At 47.4% G+C, this 18,932-nt stretch overlaps 1 protein-coding gene across 1 annotated transcript in view; it reads left to right on the top strand.

The window, feature by feature from the left end:
• Nucleotides 1–1,187: 1,187 nt before the first annotated feature.
• The window catches only part of LOC307247721 (E3 ubiquitin-protein ligase HECW2-like), a gene marked incomplete at its 5' end in the record, with an annotated part of 30,495 nt that continues 12,750 nt past the window's right edge, over nucleotides 1,188–18,932 (top strand). The window contains 15 exons of the mRNA XM_080023844.1: nucleotides 1,188–1,566; nucleotides 4,128–4,235; nucleotides 5,627–5,721; nucleotides 7,294–7,369; nucleotides 8,475–8,644; nucleotides 9,610–9,752; nucleotides 10,587–10,687; nucleotides 11,342–12,261; nucleotides 12,518–12,668; nucleotides 14,149–14,244; nucleotides 15,053–15,203; nucleotides 16,782–16,885; nucleotides 17,154–17,278; nucleotides 17,730–17,915; nucleotides 18,458–18,610. Of these exons, the coding sequence (XP_079879970.1) occupies nucleotides 1,188–1,566; nucleotides 4,128–4,235; nucleotides 5,627–5,721; nucleotides 7,294–7,369; nucleotides 8,475–8,644; nucleotides 9,610–9,752; nucleotides 10,587–10,687; nucleotides 11,342–12,261; nucleotides 12,518–12,668; nucleotides 14,149–14,244; nucleotides 15,053–15,203; nucleotides 16,782–16,885; nucleotides 17,154–17,278; nucleotides 17,730–17,915; nucleotides 18,458–18,610 (2,958 nt within the window). The remainder of the gene's footprint in view (nucleotides 1,567–4,127; nucleotides 4,236–5,626; nucleotides 5,722–7,293; nucleotides 7,370–8,474; nucleotides 8,645–9,609; nucleotides 9,753–10,586; nucleotides 10,688–11,341; nucleotides 12,262–12,517; nucleotides 12,669–14,148; nucleotides 14,245–15,052; nucleotides 15,204–16,781; nucleotides 16,886–17,153; nucleotides 17,279–17,729; nucleotides 17,916–18,457; nucleotides 18,611–18,932) is intronic.

Raw genomic sequence — 18,932 nt, 5'->3', positions numbered from 1 at the left:
CTCTTGTTCCTCTCCTCTCTCTTGCACTCTGCCTGGTCTGCTCTCTCTCTCTCTCTCTCTCTCTCTCTCTCTCTCCCTCTCCCTAGGTCTCCTCCCCTCCAGACACTAGGATCGACCTCTCTCCATCCCTCCCAATCCCCACCTCCCCCGGACGGAAGAGAGCAAGGAAAACAGGATCTCCCCTTCCACTCAACCCCTCTCGCTCTCTCTCTCTCTCTCTCTCTCTCTCTCTCTCTCTCTCTCTCTCTCGCTCTCCCTCTCCCTCCCTCCACCTCTCCACTGTGGTGGCTGCTGTAGAGGACTGGCTGTGATGGCGCTCTCACAGATGGAGAGATGAAAAGGATGCAGCGGAGGTTGAGTGGCTCAACGGGGGGTCGAAGGAGGAGGAGGGTCGACTCGTCCAGAGCAGCAGATTCCAAATTCGCCGCGGCCGGGTGGAGGTCCCCGTCGACCCTCGCCCGACCCCAATGACCGTCTGGGTTCCGGGTTCGAGTCCTCGGCTCTGCGCGTCCACAGGTGGGCGTTCGACAAGCGGGAGGGAACGAGCGAGAGGGGCTCCAAGGGAGGGGGGAAGAGAGAGAGAGAGGGACTCCGACAGACAAAAGGAGGGAGAGCCCAGCTCTTCAGCGCTAGCCCTGTCTGGAAGACGAGCAGCTGTGCGGGGGGATCCTAAAAGTGCCTTGCTCAGGGGGTCGCAGTCGGGGGAGGGTTCCTCAGGAAAGCCGTGAGAAATCCCTTCGTTTGTTAGTTTCTTTTTTTTTTTTGCGTGGAGGCGAAGCGAAGGCGTGTGATTGGTTCTCTTTATTCACTCGTCCTGCAGTGAGGTGTGAATAGAGGCTCTCTTCCTCCTTCCCTCCCGATTTTTGAAAAACCTTTATTTATTTTTTTCACTCTTTTTCTCCGGGATCCCTCCCCCCCCTCCGGCCTCCACCATTCGCCCCTCTCTGGCCACGGCCGTCCTCCCCCCCCGGCCCCGCCCCCAACCCTCCGCCCCCTCCCCTTCCCCTCCCTCTCCCTCCTCTTCCTCCTCCGCGTCCTCTTCATCCTCTCGCCCGCCCCACCACCACCACCATCATCACCATCGCCACCACCACCATCACCACCACCGACCCCCCCACCATTCCTCCACCTCCTCCTCCGCTCCTCCCCCCGCCTCCCCCCCTCCCTGCTTCCCGCTCTCCGTCGGCATGGCGACGGGGAGCTCCGCCCCCTCCCCGTGCCCCTCCCCGCCGCTGGCCAACGGCAGCGCGCGGGAGCACCTGCTGGCGGTGCGGAGGCGGCACCCGCACGCCCGGCCCTTTACGCTGGAGCCCGAGAGCCTCCGCAGCCTGTCGGTGCAGGGCGGGGGGGGCGCCTCCGACAGCAGGGGGGGGCCGGCGGAGCCCGGGGGTCTGACCGGGGGGCTCCAGAGGGCCAACAGCGACACGGACCTGGTGACGTCAGAGAGCCGCTCGTCGCTTACGGCGTCCACATACCAGCTGACGCTCGGCGACGCCCACCTGGTGATCTCCTGGGACATCAAGGAGGAGGTGGACGCCACCGACTGGATCGGACTCTACCACATCGGTGAGCACCCGCACACTCCTGCCACGCTGCTCTCAGTCATCCTGGATTGTTCTACACTCATCCTGCATAGTGGGTACGGGTTCCAGCCTGTTCTCCACGCCAGCCTTTCTGCCAGTTTATGTAAAATAGCCTCAGAAGTGCATCAAAAACTATACTTTAAAGCAAAGCTTCACAGGCCTTTAAAATGTTAGTTCCCATCATGTATAACTGTTCATGGCAACAACCTCCCTGAAAATTTTACTTTCGCGAAACTTACCACTCTGCTGCAGCTTCAGTGCAGTCCAACGGGTCAAACATGAGGCTTTTTTTCCCCAAATTTCAGAAAATTTTTTAATTTTTAATTTTTTTTCAACACTTTCCACGACCAGCTTCTACGCGTGGTCATTTTCAACCTTGTGGTGGTCGCAGAAGGGGCCGTGTTTGGGTGCAAGAATGAAAACGGGGCCAACAGCACAGCCTGTTCGTTGCCACTAGACCCAAAGTAGCGATCACAAGGTTTAGCGTTATGTTTTCTCGGAGCATTCGCTGCACACGAACAGGATATGAACTCGGGAGCACACATGCTCCGCATCTCCGCTCCGCACGTCCATGGAAACACACGGGACGCCTTTTATGAAGTTATACTCCCAAAGCAATCATGAGCTTGGTCTGAAACAGCCTCTTGGTTTATTTTTCTCTTGTTCTCTCTCGCCCGTCCGTCCGTCTGTCTGTCCGTCTGCTTCCGTGTCCGTCTCGCTAGTGTGATATCAATTATTATAGGATGGTTGTACGGGAGAGGATATGACTTGGAACTTCTCTCAAGGTTAAAAAATTACACCATCCCCACTGCTCCCACATTATCTGGCTAATGGTGTGTGTGTGTGTGTGTGTGTGCGTGTGCGTGTGCGTGATAGACAGGTAGAATGAGATCGCAAGAAGGACTTCCCTGCTATTATCATAAATAATAGCAGGTAATAGTATAATAAAACAAGCATTAGCCGCCTTTTAAAGATGTAATCTACAATTTCCCAGAATGCTCTGCCCACTGCTTGGCCGCTTGGACGTGTGGCTCTACGGATTTAGTTCAGAATATGCTCATTTAGATTTTTTTTATGGCCGATAGCCGACCCTCATTAACCGTTGTCTGAAAATGTTGAAATATTAGTGCACTGTCCCCTGAAAAAAAATAAAAAATAAATTCTGGTCTTTTTTTATTGGACTTCAAAAATTATAATTATAAATATATTTTTAAACACAACACGTGTGATTGCGGAGAGACGTGGAGCTGTTCCGTATTTGGGGCTCCCTCTCCCTCTCCCTCATCCTCTCTCTCTCTCTCTCTCTCTCTCTCTCTCTCTCTCTCTCTCCCCCCCCCCCCCCTCCCTCCCTCCCTCCATCTTTATGCTGGTATTTATCGACCGGGCCGGGGGAGTTCCTGGGGTTTTTCTACCCAGGGGGCAGCGCCTGTTTCCAGCCTGGCTGTGAGCCACGCTCCCCAGGAGCCTGCCCTTCTCAATTACCTCACCCTGCCGCCGCCTGTGCATGTTACTTGATAGTATAAAAGATATAGAACGTCTAGTGGCTGTGTGGGTTGCTTTTATTCTAAACATATCGAGAAATACGTACCAGAGAAATACTTATCTACGGCCACTCTTGGACTCTCAGGGTTATTGATGGTGACCTGCTGTGACAAAGGACAGTGTGTGTGTGTGCTGTGTGTGTGCAGTGTGTGTGCGCGCATCCTGATGGAGGATGACGGACATGAACATTGATCCAGTCGGACACAGGCCATTTGTCATCCTTTGTGCATTACAGATAGCAAATGTTTGATGGCCCCTGGCGGCCGGTGACACGGAGGTGGTTTACGACCGGAGGGCAGGTGTGTGGGTCTGGGCGAGCGCTTCCATCAGAAGGAAGAGTTTAGAAAAGGGTGGAAATCTACAGCCAGCTTGCAGGCCACGATGCTGCAGATATCAAAGGAATAGTTTGGACTTTCTGCAGGTTATCCTTGTTTTATACTCAACCCTCAGGTAGTCACGCTGGTAGGTTTAATTCCCAACACTGAGCTACGTACTCCCATCAGGAGTGCAGTGCAAAGTAATGGGGGACGATACCACAATCTGTGTTCGGTTCAAGAACTCCCTCCACGTTTCAGCCCAAACCACATGAAGCCACAGCAGTCTGACTTTGCAAATCGAGGAGATATTTTGTTACTTTTGCTTAGCCACGCCTGAAATGTGGAGCGGGGTTTTTGCGCCGAACAAATATTGTGGATTTGTCCCCCATTACTTGCATTGAATCCTGATGGAGGGATGTGGCGTCCATTTTGGAGGAAAAGCTGAAACCTACCTGTGTTCTCCATGAGGGGTGAGCATAAAACGGGGATAAACCAACAAAAAAAAAATCTGGCTATTCCAAATTCCACACTTATTTCTGAGCATGCTGTTTATTGCTTGGTGTTTATTTGTGTGTGTGTGTGTGTGTGTGTGTGTGTGTGTGTGTGTGTGTGTGTGTGTGTGTGTGTGTGTGTGTGTGTGTGTGTGTGTGTGTGTGTGTGTGTGTGTGTTTTCTTCCTCTCCAAGATGAGGAGTGTGTGGCCAACGTGTGGGATTCTAAAAACCGCGGGGTGAACGGCACGCAGAAGGGGCAGATCGTCTGGAGACTGGAGGCCGGACCCTACTTCATGGAGTGTGAGTTGGTTATAGGTTCCACGCCGTTCATCCGATTCAGGGTTTTCCAAAGTCTGCGTCGGGTGTGTGTGTGTGTGTGTTCTGCAGGGTCCCGATGAGGGCAGAGGAGGACGCTAAGTTGGGTGTTTTACCTACGGTGGCCCTGAGAGCTCGACACACTTGCGACTTAAGCAAACACATGCAAATGGACGAAACACAAGACAGGCAAATTGACAAAACAGCTTCACCAATTTGACAACACATGCACACGGTTAGGAAACGCAAACCGCATTAACAGAATAGTGATAGTGCTGTGACGTTCGTGAGAGTGAATGAGTGATTCCGAATCACGTTCGCTCGCTCGCGACCTCGACCTCAACTGAGCTGCCTGACGAACGCATCGTTTCGCGGGAAGTGACTGGGTTCAGTTCGTTCACCCAAGAGTTTTGAGTCGCGCGCCGACACGATCACGGTAGATGCCGTCTGCGCTCTCACGTCCCTTTTTTGAGAAAACAAATCTCCGCACATCCCCAGTGGGTTAGCCAAATCCAACTCACATGGCTTGTCTGGGTGTTTTTTTTGATAGGCTACATTCTACAAATCTGAATCTTTTCACCCCATATTTGAAAGGTAGGTCAATATTTGTGTTTACATTGTCCATCAATTTTTTTTTTTTGTTTCTACACATATTTTCAATTCAGTCTCTCAAGTAAAACAATACTGAAAATGTGCAACAATATATTAAGGCTAAATGACAAATAAGGTTTTTGAAAAGGAGTAAAAACATATGCAATGTACATGCATTTATATTTCAAAATGTATTTTGTTTGTTCACGTGCTGTATGTCTATTAAGGCTTTATATGAAGGATTAGTTATTTCGATTTTTGACGTAATGTGTACATTTGTAAAAAATGTCAGACAGTACAAGCGTTGTCAGCCTTTTCACTGTCATTTTAAGACTTTTAAGTCACAAACCTCCCAAAATGAATGAAATTGAAAGTGGTTTCAAATTGAGTGTACTTTATAGAGATTTTACGCGTGTCCATCATATCTAGTTTATTTTAATGATAATTGATTCAGACATAATATAGAATGTTTCATGCAAAAAAATAGTGTGTTTTTTTCTTAATTTTTTCACATTTATAATTTTTTTTGTTGCGGTCGGGGAGCCACTGTGGGGTGAGACTAAAATTTCCACACCCCAAATGGGCCTCCAGGTCATTGAATTTGGTGGCCCAAATATAAAGTATCTGAAACTAAATGTTGCCATTTGTACAGTATACTGTACATACATGTCAGCATATACCAACTGTGTGTATGCTTTCTCAATTGTGTGTGTGTGTGTGTGTGTGTGTGTGTGTGTGTGTGTGTGTGCGTGTGCGTGTGCGTGTGTGTGTGTGCGTGTGCGCAGCGGAGACAAAGATCTGCTTCAAGTACTACCATGGCGTGAGCGGAGCGCTGAGGGCGATCACACCGTGCATCACAGTGAAGAACGCTGGAGTTCCTGTACGTGTCTCTCCCCTCTCTCTCTCTCTCTCTCTCTCTCTCTCTCTCTCTCTCTCTCTCTCTCTCTCTCCCCCCCCCCCTTTCTCACCCAGCTGAATGTGTAGCTGATGTTGTCAGATATGAAACCATCGGATCTGTAATCCTGTCGTTTGATTGGCTGCCAGCGGGCCTCGCCGTGATCTGCTCGGATTAGCGAGCGCACACACATAGTATAAGTACACACACACACACACACACACACACACAAACACACACACACACACTGTCCAGTCGTATCTGAGTTCAGTTCATCACAGGAACCATCGATATGAAGAGGTCAAAATTTCCTTTGTTCATCACACTCCTCTCTCTCTCTTTTGTGTTCTCCTTTTTTTTCTGGCTCCCTCTCCATTTCTCTTATAGCGCCTGATTAAAAGAATAATTATTTGAGCAAAATAAAAAAAAGGCCTCTCTCCGCCCTTATTTCTCTCTCTCCTTCGCGGCCTTTCTGAACCTTGTGAAAGCGAGATTTTCTTTATTGATCAGGGACCCGACGCTTCACACAGCCCAACAGAAACGCAACAGTGGACACGTATATCCGCCCTGTTGGTCTTCATCTACCTTTACTCTCTACTCATCTATCTGCACTCCTCTCTCTCTCTCTCTCTCTCTCTCTCTCTCTCTCTATTCTTCTTGTCTTACGAAAAAACACAATAACAGGGTTCTTACCAGGTCCTTGAGGTGCCCGAAAAGTCCTTGAAAAACTGTGATATTCGCCCTGGTTTTGTTGTTCAAATTGTAACGTGATAAAACTTCCTAGAATTGCTTTTACGACATAGATGATGCCAGGGAAATGTCAATTTAAAATTTAATTTAATCCAGCCTGGTTGAAAAGAGACACTTATAATAGTAGATGACAATGAGATTAATAAAAGATATATAGATTAAATATATACTAATATAAATAATAGGCAATGAGACTACGATTATATTATATTTAAATTTATAAAGATCACATTGAAAATTGATTATATTAGTTTTGCGTGAAGAATTGTTCTTAAAAAGTACTTAAAAGTCCTTGAATTTCCTTTTGTAATACCAGAATGAAACCTTAAAAAAGTAAATCAAACTGACTATCAGTTTTCAGACTTTAATAAGGACAAGTAACAGTCATATTATTTATTCATGAATTTATTTTTTTATTCTCTGAGACTCTCCTGGTTCTCCCTCTCTTACCTCCCGTCCTCTGTCCTGAGATTTGTTGAAGAGTAATAGAAAAAAAAGCAATTAAAATACTAAAATACCAAATACCACTTTTTTTTTCTATAATCTTTAATCCTCTACAACAAATCTCAGGACATAGTAGAGGAGGTAAGAGGGTGAAAACCAGGAGAGAATAAATAAATAAATTCATTATAAAAAAAAATATATATATATATATATGTATATATATGTGTGTATATATATATATGTATATATATACACATATATATACATATCTTTTTTTTTTTTTACAATTTTGCCTGAACATCACACTTCTAAAATACATACTCATGCTCTTTCTCTTCGTCCCATTGGCTGCTCCTTGGCCAGGTGGGCGCCGATGGCCAAGCAGACGACCAATCACGGACTGAGCACTGTCGCAAACTGGTCAGCTTCACCCTGTCAGGTGGGAGTGTGTGTGTGTGTGAGATACGATATGATGTGATATGATATGAAAATGCTTTTCTATGACAAAAAAAAATTAATATATATATCTTTTAAACAGCATTTATTTTTTAGCATTATACATATATATATATATATGTATGGCAATTATCATATTATATGTTTTAATGTCTATCTATCTATCTATCTATCTATCTATCTATCTATCTATCTATCTATCTATCTATCTATCTATCTATCTATCTATCTATCTATCTATCTATCTATCTATCTATCTATCTATATTGGTAGGTGGTGTGTGTGTGTGTGTGTGTGTCTGTGTCTGTGTCTGTGTCTGTCTGTCTGTCTGTCTGTCTGTTTGTCTATCTAGTATCTACAGTATACAGTGTATATGGGTCAATGACATGACGTTTTTTTTGTGTCCGAATCAATTATTCAAATAAACTAGATATGAAGACACGATAGATAGATAAATGGATGGATAGATGACAGATGGTTGGATAGATAGATGGATGATAGATAGATAGAGAGATAGATATAAAGTATGCTCAATTTGAAGCCACATTAAAAATAATGATAATTAAACAATCATTAATTTTGGGAGTTTTGTAGCTCAAAAATCAAAAAAATTCACAAGACCGACAAGGCTTTATTCAGTTATTTATTATTATTATTTTTTATTTTATTTTTTATTTACCAACAAATTATGTCAAAAATCGAACAAACTAAGTCTTCCAACACAATAGACACATACATTTTTTTTACAAAAAATATATATATAAATGCATGTATCTCAATATAGGTATATATATTTTTTACTCCCCTTCAAAACCCTCATTTGGCCATATATACCATATGTATAGTGTATATCTATAAAATCCAGGCTAAAGAATCCAATTTATGGAGCTGCATGGTAGAATATATGAAAACCCATTTCTCTCGACTCACTTTTCAAATAAATATTTCAGAGCTCGTTCCGTGCTGAATGTAGGTCACATCCTGTCATCATTAATTCAGACCACAACACTGAGCGTCGCATGGTGGCATCTAAACGTGAAGACAGATTATGATCTGTATGGCATTGTGTGCTGTGTATTTTGGGACAGACATCCGCGCGGCGGGCCTGAAGAAGGGCATGTTCTTCAACCCCGACCCCTACCTGAAGATGTCCATCCAGCCCGGCAAGAGGAGCGGCCTCCCCAAGTTCACGCACCACGGCCAGGAGAGACGCTCCTCCATCATCTCCAACACCACCAACCCCATGTGGCACGGGGAGGTCGGACACACACACACACACACACACACACACACACACACACACACACACACACACACGCACATAGTGTTCTTGAAGTGGTGGAATACCTTGAAAATAGCCCCTTGCTTGGAAAGTCCTTGAAAAAAAAAATATGATTATTAAAACCTGAAAGCCTTTGATATTCCCCCTGCTTTTGTTATTCAAATCGTAACGTAATAAAATGTTTCCAGAATCGCTTTTACAACATAGATGATGCCAATGAAATGTAAATTGAATCCAGAATGGTTAGAAATAGACACCTATAATAGTAGATGACAATGAGACTAATATTTTATATATATATGTGTGTGTGTGTGTGTGTGTGTGTGTGTGTGTCTGTGTGTCTGTGTGTCTGTGTGTGCGTGTGTGCGTGTGTGCGTGTGTGCGTGTGTGCGTGTGTGCGTGTGTGCGTGTGTGCGTGCGTGCGTGCGTGCGTGCGTGCGTGCGTGCGTGCGTGCGTGCGTGCGTATAGCAGCCCCATAACTGCTCACCGGGTGCCACTATATAGCAGCCCACTGCGTACTGTAGATACGTCAGAGTGTGTGTGTGTGTGTGTGTGTGTGTGTGTGTGTGTGTGTGTGCAGCCTACTGTAGATACGTCAGTATATATATATAGCAGCTAGACCCCCACAGAGGGTTGTTAGAGATTGCAGAGGAGGTTCATTAGGAATGATTTGAGGCATAAGTTTATATTCGTCAAATATTTTGTTCAAACGACAATATATAACAAAATCCACGACTTTCTGTTCTAATTATGGTATGCTCTATATCTCTCAATCGTGATCATAGGAAAATGCCTCTGGAAATCAACTCTCTCTCTTTGCTTGTGGATTGAAGGGACATGGTTGTTACTCACACAGATTGATATGGCTGTCGATCAGTAAGTTGTCGCTCTCTCTCTAATCCATCTCTCCCTCCCTCCCTCCCTCTCTCTTTCTCTGCAGAAATACACCTTTGTGGCGCTGATGACGGACGTGCTGGAGATTGAGGTGAAGGATAAATTTGCCAAGAGCCGACCGATCATCAAGCGCTTCCTGGGTCAGCTGACCATCCCCGTGCAGAGACTTCTAGAAGGACCCATGGCCGAGTGAGTGCCAACGCAGGACAGCTGCACATTTTGACAGACATTTCGAGAATGTCCTAATTCTGGTGTTTTTGTTTTTTTCGGAATGTGGCCGCTAACATATACAGCACAATAAGTCTAGGAAAGATATTTAGCCTTCAAATATGTTGCTGTTTATCCATATCGGCCACAAATCCTGCAAAGGATAGTTGTGGACTATAGTTGATTATAGTTTAGGGCTCGGTGTTGGGCAGGATTTCCCAATTGTATTTAATTGCGATACGAGTCATGATTCGATCAGACGGCTTACGAGACATGATAGGACAGGTCGCAATTTATATGGAAAATTGATGTGGAGAATCCACTTAAATGTAATTACAAACAAAGGATGAATATTGCAATTGTCATATCAATTCAGAAACCGAAGCAGTTGAAGTTGAATGTATCTGAGTGTTTTTGTTTTTTTTCACCCAGCGCTATATGCTTATTATTAGAAGTATGTTTGCATTGATCAGTATGTGCTACCAGTACACTGTTATCCTACCTGCCTTTGTTATTACTGCACATATTTGGCGCGTCTTTCGGATTTCAGAGACTGAGAGAGAGCCTCCGCCGGCTGTTTGACCTTCACCAATTAACCACAGTGTATAGTTCAATCAATACAAATCAATATGTATCAATGGTATTGATCCACAACTAAACATACGCTGTGGTTTATAATGTGTTTGTCTTTGTGAGTGGTTGTGTGTGTCTGCAGTCTTTGTGCAATCTATAAAAATCCAATCACGGTATTGTCATTTTAATGTGTGTGTGTGTGTGTGTGTGTGTGCGTGCGTTCGTGCGTGCGTGCGTGTGTAGGGAGCAGCCGGTCGGCTACAGCCTGTGCCGCCGCCTGCCCACGGACCACGTCAGCGGTCAGCTGCTGTTCAGGGTGGTGCTCAACTCCACAGGACATGAAGGTAGCGGACAGAGAACTCTGGGGTTAAATGAAATGCAACAAAGAGGAAAGCAACAGGAATTACCTTGCATGCAAAAAATCAGGAAATGGGATCATATGTCGGTGTGTGTAACCATGGATCTGGTTGCCTGCACACTGGTCTTCAGTCGTCCGTAATGATAAAAAATACCTTGCGATCAATTTCCCATATTCTACCGATCAGATTTTTGGAAAGTCACTAGCTGATATATCATTATGGACGCCTGCACTCCAGGAAGTAAAACCAGTGCTGGAAGGAGGTGTCAGACCTTTTGATGAAGTAAAAGTATAAATGACCAGACACAAAATGACGGTAGATAAAGGGAAATACAACATAAGTAAAATACACACTTGCTCCTAAATTTACTTAAAATTGATTGAAATTGAAAGTGAAAATACTCGCCAGAGCCTATAATATGAATGTACCTGCAGATCATGCAGATCCTGATTACAGTTTATGAAAAAATAGTATCGGGGTGTCATTGCAATTTACAAATATAAGTATAAATTCTCATTAAAAATACAGTCACGTGACCACTCTAGGAAAAACGACAGACATTTGCTTAGAAATGTAATGGAGTAAAAGTCTGAATATACACTATAAGATACGGACGCTTGAAAGATGTGTCTCCCTCAGAAGCCTCCCCGGACACCGTGGGAACCCTCCTGAGGGGAGCGGTGAACGGAGACCCTGGCAGCCCCTCTGATGATGAAGACCTCCCCCACCCCTCCTCATCCTCCCACGTCACACGCGGCCCCTCGCCCACCGGCTCCGACGACGGCTCCCTGTTGGTCAACGGTGCCGGTTACTATGGCGACGACAGCGTGTGGCGGGACTCGGGACTGATGGGAAGCAATTACGTGGACCCCCTGGCCCAGGGAGGCCACACCCACCGGCAGGTGTCCCTCAACGACTACCTGGACGCCATCGAGGCCCCCAGGGGCCCCGGGGACCGCCCGACCGGGTCCACCTCGCCCAAACTGCGCTCCAGCTTCCCGACGGACACGAGGCTCAACGCCATGCTGCACATCGACTCCGACGAGGATGAGGAGACGTCAGTACCGCAGCACGGTGGGACGCCGCAGGAGGCCAAGCACCAGCAGAGCAGCACAGAGCACGCTAACAACGTAGCTACCAGTTCAGCTAGCTCCCAATCAGGAGAAGGACACAAGGCTTCGAAGGGAGAAGCGGGGCAGCGGACGGAGACCGGGAGTAAAGATGGAGACGCTACATCGGCCAGTCATGGAGCTGGGACCGGATTAGCTGGTGCTGGGGCGGAGGGTGGAGCCGGGGCGGCACCCGACGCTGCTGCTCCAGTCGGGGGCGTGGCGGCTGTTTCCGGCGACGTAACCCAGGCGACGGCTTCCACGGCTACCTCCTCGTCCCGTTCAGCGGGAGCTGATGTGGGCGCGGTACTACCTCCCAACAGAGAGGCGGCGCCGTCGGAGCCAGTGGGACAATGTGACTGTCAGAACCAAAGCAGTAAGACTGCCGCGGGAAGCCTGGGAATCCCCAGCAGTTCAGCGCTGACTGGGCTTCAGCTGTCGCCCATTCAGGTGAGCAGCAGCAAATACAGCCTCCATGATGTTGTTGTTGTTGCCGTGGCTACACACTGGCGGCGGCTGGTGTTTGCAGGAATGATCTAATAATTGGCCGAGGCGGTAAAAAGTCACTGGGACGTGGTGTCGAGCCTGGGACAGCCCAGATCATCTGGCTCACGCCGTGATTCCCGCAAGTCATGGTCTGCTGCCTGATTTTCCAAAATGTTCACTCCTACCAGCTTGAGATGTGTCCTCTGCTCCTCTCCCCTAGGAGGTCGAGACCAGGCAGGAAGTGGCGCCCAAAGCCGAGGAGGAAGGGGTGGAGTCGTCGAGCAGCGAAGCAAACGGACCGATAGCAGCAGCTGCTCCTACGGATGGCAACGTGGCAGATCAAGGGGGCGGAGCCTCTGGGACAAATGTTGGTAGGTGGTGTGTGTCTGTGTGTGTGTGTGTGTGTGTCTATGTGTCTGTGTGTGTGTGTGTGTGTTTATCTAATTGAAATGAGGTTTGATGGACACACCAATCGAGCGGCCGATACTCTTTCTAAACATGAGATGGGAGAATGCAGATCTCCATTCTTAAGTCATCGGGACGTGACGATGGGTGAAGCAAACCGTTGACCCATGTTTTTCTGCTGTGGGAAAAAAATATATTGCAGTAACTTGTTAAACCGAATGATTGAAATGTTTTCCCATTTAAATGACTTTAGTCGGTTTAATTCGAGTAATTTAAACAACTTTGTAAGTTGCCGAGACAAGTTACTAAAAAACGTGTTGCGTGAGTAAGATAAACTTAGACCGTGGTCCATCCTCCAAAGCACCATTTCATCTTATGGATCATTTCTGTCACGGCAGGCTCCAGGGGCGACGACAGGGAGGCAGGGGGCAGGGAGGACGATGGGGAGGTGTGGAGGAGGAGGCGCTCCATGCAGGCCTCTGGGGGCCGGAGCCAGGAGGAGGAGGAGCAGGAGGAGGAGGAGGCGGCGGCGGCGGCCGCGGCGGCGGCGGGGCCCGGGAGAGAGGCAGGTGAGGTGCAGGGTGGGGAGGGGGGATAAGGGCACCAGCACCCTCAAAGAAGCTCATGTCGGTAAAACGTTCTCGTCCTGCCTGGGATGAACTATAACCCCGTCATACAGCAGTGGAGGCGAGGGGGGATGCAGCCAGCTGTTCCTTACTGCAGAGCAGTTATTTTGAGATAGTGACCGGTCATTATTAAAGGATCACATGACATTATTCACAAATAACTGAGCGCCGATTGACCAACCAGAATCTCCTATTTCGCAGCATAAAATGCCACCACTCCACACGCATACATTTTAAGTGTTAAAATGCTTGAAATACTTATTTTATAACTATACCAAACTGTACAGTGAAGTTTTTGGCCAGTGTCATTTTTAACAAATAGCCAGTACAGGAGGAGCGATTACAGCAAGGAAAACCTCTTTCACTGTTCATATGGACACCTGACCGTTTTTTACAAGGCCGACTTGAAAACTTGTGAACCTATCCTTTAACCGACCGGTCAAGCTGCTGCTGCGCTAGTGAGCCAATCACACGCTGCATTCAATCCAAGAACGCTTGCCGTGATTGGCTGCGAGTAAAAACTTCCAAAAAGTTTTTTTTAAATTTTTTTCTAGATCTGGGTAGAAAAGGGATCGAGAGCAGGTATCGTTGGACTCGAGAAGATTTGATACTAGTTGGTATTGGGTTATTTTGGTCGATACCTTAAAGGTATTGAGTACCAATACCCAGCATTACTGACAACCACTTCTAAAATTTTGTGTCAGGCCCTGAATATTGACTGATGGCAATCGAAATTATTTTAAATAGCGCGAGTTTTAGAACACACTGTGTGTGTGTGTGTGTGTGTGTGTGTGTGTGTGTGTGTCTGTGTGTGCCACAGGGCAGCAGGTTAACGGGCATGTGCCGGTGCGCTCGCTGCCGTCGGTCCACCACGACATCAGCCTCTACCAGAGAGTGGACGAGTCGCTGCCGCCCAGTGAGTGTTGTTACATCCCACTGCGTGAAGAGCCGTGCCAGGGCCGCTTCCCGACTCCTTGCGTGACAAATGTGTGCGTTGAAATCGCGAAACGCGACGCGAGCCTGTGGTTGCACTTCCTCGTGTTTCCCTTAGAGGCGCGAAATACACATGCTACTCGGCAAAAGCAACCGTTTTCCCGGTAAACAGACGGCGATGGCGGCAGCAGAAGACGAGCGTTTCGCGGAAATAAATTGGGCCAAACTCCCGTCCGTGCGACACTGCGTCTCCACTGCATTCCCACGGCGATTGAGAATACGCAACTTTATACATACAAGGCTCAATGCCTCCGTCGACCAAAGTAGGGCTGTTGGCGCCCCCTGGTGGGGGAGCCGTTTACGACCGCGGCCCAAAAAACGTGCGTTTGGTCTGGAAGCAGAAGAGTTGCGGAGGTCACGGAGCTGCATCGGCGTAGTGCATCTTGCCTACGGTGTGGAACAGACCATAGTCTGCTGCTTGTGTATCCATCACTCGGTTTTCGTCTCATTTCTACGTGTGTGTGTCTGTCTGTCTGTCTGTCTGTCTGTCTGTCTGTCTGTCTGTCTGTCTGTTTGTGTGTGTGTGTGTGTGTGTATGTGTGTTGCCTCACAACATCACAGCGAGGAAAGAAATGACGACAAAAACTTCTTCTTATTATTGACTTTATATTATTATTATTATTGACTGTCTATGTCCCAAATTTCATTATCATCATTATATACTGTATGTAACCGCGTGTGTGCGTTGTCGTGTGTGTGTGTGTGTGTGTGTGTGTGTGTGTGTGTGTCAGACTGGGAGGCGCGTATCGACAGTCACGGTCGGATCTTCTACGTGGACCACGTGAACAGAACGACCACGTGGCAGCGACCCACCGCTCCCCCAGCGCCAAACACGCTGCAGAGGTCCAACTCCATCCAGCAGATGGAGCAGCTCAACCGCAGGTCAGCACACACACACACACACACACACCACGCACGCACACACACACCACGCACGCACACACACACACGCACTCATGCACTCAGTCCTGAATTCTTGCATTGTAGTTTGTACGTAGCGTCACGGGTTGGAACCACTAACTAGTGTCACCATGTAGGCGGAGTGATATGAGGGACGTGAATCCAGGTGAAGTCATTATTCAGAAATAACTGACCCCTAACTGCTGCTATTGACCAATCAGAATCAAGTATTCCGTAGCTTCCTCCGTAGCTCCCTCTCCGCTTCCTCTCCATCTGAAGTTCATTCGTTTCAAATGAGAGAATTAACCAGATGTTATGACAACAAGACAGCGTTGCATACTTTTTTGAAGATACTTATTTTTTTACTGTTTGGGGCGCTTTCGCAGACAGGGTTTAATCGAAACCAGGAGTCATATTATGATTCATCCAGAATTTGAAAATGCTTTTCTGAGACGTTGCTTAATTTGAAGGGGGAATACACAACTTTTTTGCTTATCTTGTCATTATGAAGTGAATGTTGATTTGCACGGTGTAATGGTTAGAGAATAATGACACCATCTGGGTTTAGACTGCTTCCCTATAAGCCTCCATACCACTATGCATTTAGACTGCCACCGGGTACGAATCCCCGGGAAAATGATGGATATACGGCAGTACGTCACATGAAGTACGTCAACCAATGTGCAAACAAGGGAAATGGTGGACGGTGGAGATATCTCCTTCACGTAGATCAAAAATATTGAATATAAAAAGATTCAAAAGGTTGAGACATAATAGTATAATATCACTTGGAAACGCTAGCGGGGGGGAAGTTGAAAAGTTGTCTATAGCTACTTTAAGATGAATTAGTTCCAGATGAGGAAGTCCTACTAGTGTAATGAAGGACTAGTCAGCTCCTTCTGTCTGGTCTTGGTGCTGATCTTAGTCCAGATCAACCTGGTCCACCTGGAGGCCACGCCCATTAAACCAAAGATTTAATTTCAGCCTTCACTTAGATCTAGATCAGCTCTACTCTTCAAATGTTTGAAACCAAGACCAAGTGCCAGTCTGAAACTACTTCAAACCATGACTGAGAACAGCCATTTCAGTTAGTCCAGATTAAAAGTGTGATTTAGTCTCAGATTAGACCTCATCTGTGTCCATGAAACCGCCGCTCAGTGACTTCCCTGGACCAACCAACGGCTTGCAAAGGTACATGACAGTATTAATATCATTTTCTGCGAGATCCCCAGCCGTTGTTTTTGGTAAATATTGGTCTCATTCATGAGTTTATCATTTAGGTTGGCTCATCCATCTATTCCGCTCACACTAATGAGGGGGACGGTAGCTCAGGAGGTAGAGCTGGTCATCTAGTAATCTAAAGGCTGCTGGTTCGATCCCAGGCTCCTCCTGCTAGCATGCTGTAGTGTCCTTGAGCAAGACACTTAGCCCCTAATTGCTCCTGATGGCTGCGTCCGTCGGTGTTTGAATAATTGTAAGTCGCTTTGGATAAAAGCGTCTGCTAAATGAAATGTAATGTAATGTAATGCAGAGACGTGCGTCCCTCCGCCCTCTCCCCAGGTATCAGAGCATCCGCAGGACCATGACCAACGACAGCAGACGTGAAGAGCAGCCAGCTGGCAACGTGCCGGCCGACGAGCCCGACATGCATCCGAATATTCCGGGTACGGTACGGGTCCCGGGCCGACCTGTTGACCTCATCCCTGTTCCAGACACACTCAGCTCCTTCACATAGTAATTTGACGCACTACGGTACAAAGAACCCTAGCGAGGCGCTTCGGACGCAGGACGTGGGCTGTGATAGTGGTTTATCATTTGGTAAATGTTGGTAGACACTTACTGCTGGTGCAATGCTCTTAAATGTCTCTTAACTGAGTGTGTGTGTGTGTGTGTGTGTGTGTGTGCGCGCCTCTGCGTCTGCGTGTGCTGCAGATCTGCGTAGGGAAGCTCCCGCCTCTCAGTCCAGCTCCAGGTCGCGGCTTAGTCTGCTGCTGCAGTCGCCCAGCGCCAAGTTCCTCACCAGCCCCGACTTCTTCACTGTGCTGCTTTCCAATCCTGTATGTCGCCTCCCCTCACTCCGCCTTTGCACTCAGGGCTAGTCCACACGCATATATGGATATTTCAGAAAATATCTCCCCCCTCGGTTAAAAAACCGAAACCAATAATCCTGTTCACACCCGGGCGTGTAAACAGGATTCTCTCTTGACCACATGGAAACAAACTCGGCGCCGCTCGTAGGTTCCCGGCTCCGGCGGAGGCGCTTTCGAGAAGCTCCGAATTATTTCCGCTCGCCTACACGGAAAACACGGGGAGTTTTTTGAAAATTTCCATCCTAGAAGGTGTTTTCCAGATCCTAAAATGCTGTTTTGGCCAAAACGCCGAGAAAATACAACGTTTTCAACAAGTATTCGTATATGTGTGGACGGGGCCTGAGTAGGACGAAAGATCCTCCAGAGATCCTCATGTTGGTAACAGTCGTCGCCCTCCCCTCCGTCCTGTCCGTGGCAGAGTGCCTATCGGTTGTTCACCACCAACACCTGCCTGAAGCACATGGTGAGCAAGGTGCGGCGCGACACGCACCACTTTGAGCGCTACCAGCACAACCGCGACCTGGTGGCCTTCCTCAACATGTTCTCCAATAAGCAGCTGGAGCTGCCGCGCGGCTGGGAGATGAAGCACGACCACACTGGCAAGGTGAGACACGCCCAAGCCGAATACCAAAGCTGCCAGTGGACCCCGCCACCACCAATTGAAACCCCGTGTAGAGGAACACATACATAACGCAAATACATTAAATGGCTGTTTGTTATAAAGTGCCAACTAAAGAAATCTATAAAATATGGATTTTTTTTTTTTTTTACAAAATAATCCTTCGGATTCGCACTTTAACATCTGACATGGGTGAATGAGGTATCTATAGTAGGGTATTGAGCCTGATTATCCGACTGATATCCAATGAAAGTCTGTTTCTCCCTAATAAAAGGGTTTGTGTGTGTGTGTGTGTGTGTGTGTGTGTGCGTGCGCACGTGTGTGTGTTGTGTCAGCCATCAAATAAGTAGATGCGAGTATGTTTGTGTTGTGGACAAATGTGAGTTTGCTGTAAATGTAAAATAATAATTCACAACCAAGACCCAAATCAAAATGTATTCAACCATAATGAGGTTGTGTGTGTGTGTGTGTGCGTGTGCGTGTGCGTGCGCGTGCGCGTGTGCCTGTGTGTTGGCGCGTGCGCGCAGTCTTTCTTCGTGGACCACAACTGCCGCGCCACCACCTTCATTGATCCCCGGCTGCCGCTGCAGAGCTCCCGCCCCGCCAGCGTGCTGGCCCACCGCCAGTACCTGACCCGCCAGCGGAGCCACAGCGCCGGGGAGGTCAGCCCCCGCCGCCTGGTACGACACATACACGCACTCAAATGTGTGCAGCTCCGAGGAAACTTGAGTCCACACACGCCGGATTAGCACATGAATAAGAAAGAGTGAATTATAAAAGGACTGATTGAACCGTATTGAAAGACATGGAAGAAAACACTGCACTGGGGCGTATGCATCAAGGCCTGAACAACATTATGGCGGGAAAGAAATTGCGTCGTTTTATTTATTTTTGCAATACCCAGTACATTGCAATATTCCACCTGGAAGTCTGTGCAGGTGTTGCCGACCTCCCGTCGAGATTCGGAGTCTTTTGCAGAGGTAAAACAATAACTGATCAAAT

The sequence above is a fragment of the Zeus faber genome, assembly GCF_960531495.2.
Source record: "Zeus faber genome assembly, chromosome: 2".
NCBI classification, from domain to species: Eukaryota; Metazoa; Chordata; class Actinopteri; order Zeiformes; family Zeidae; genus Zeus; species Zeus faber.
Note: the sequence above shows the minus strand (reverse complement) of the source record. Positions and strands in the feature narration are given on the sequence as shown.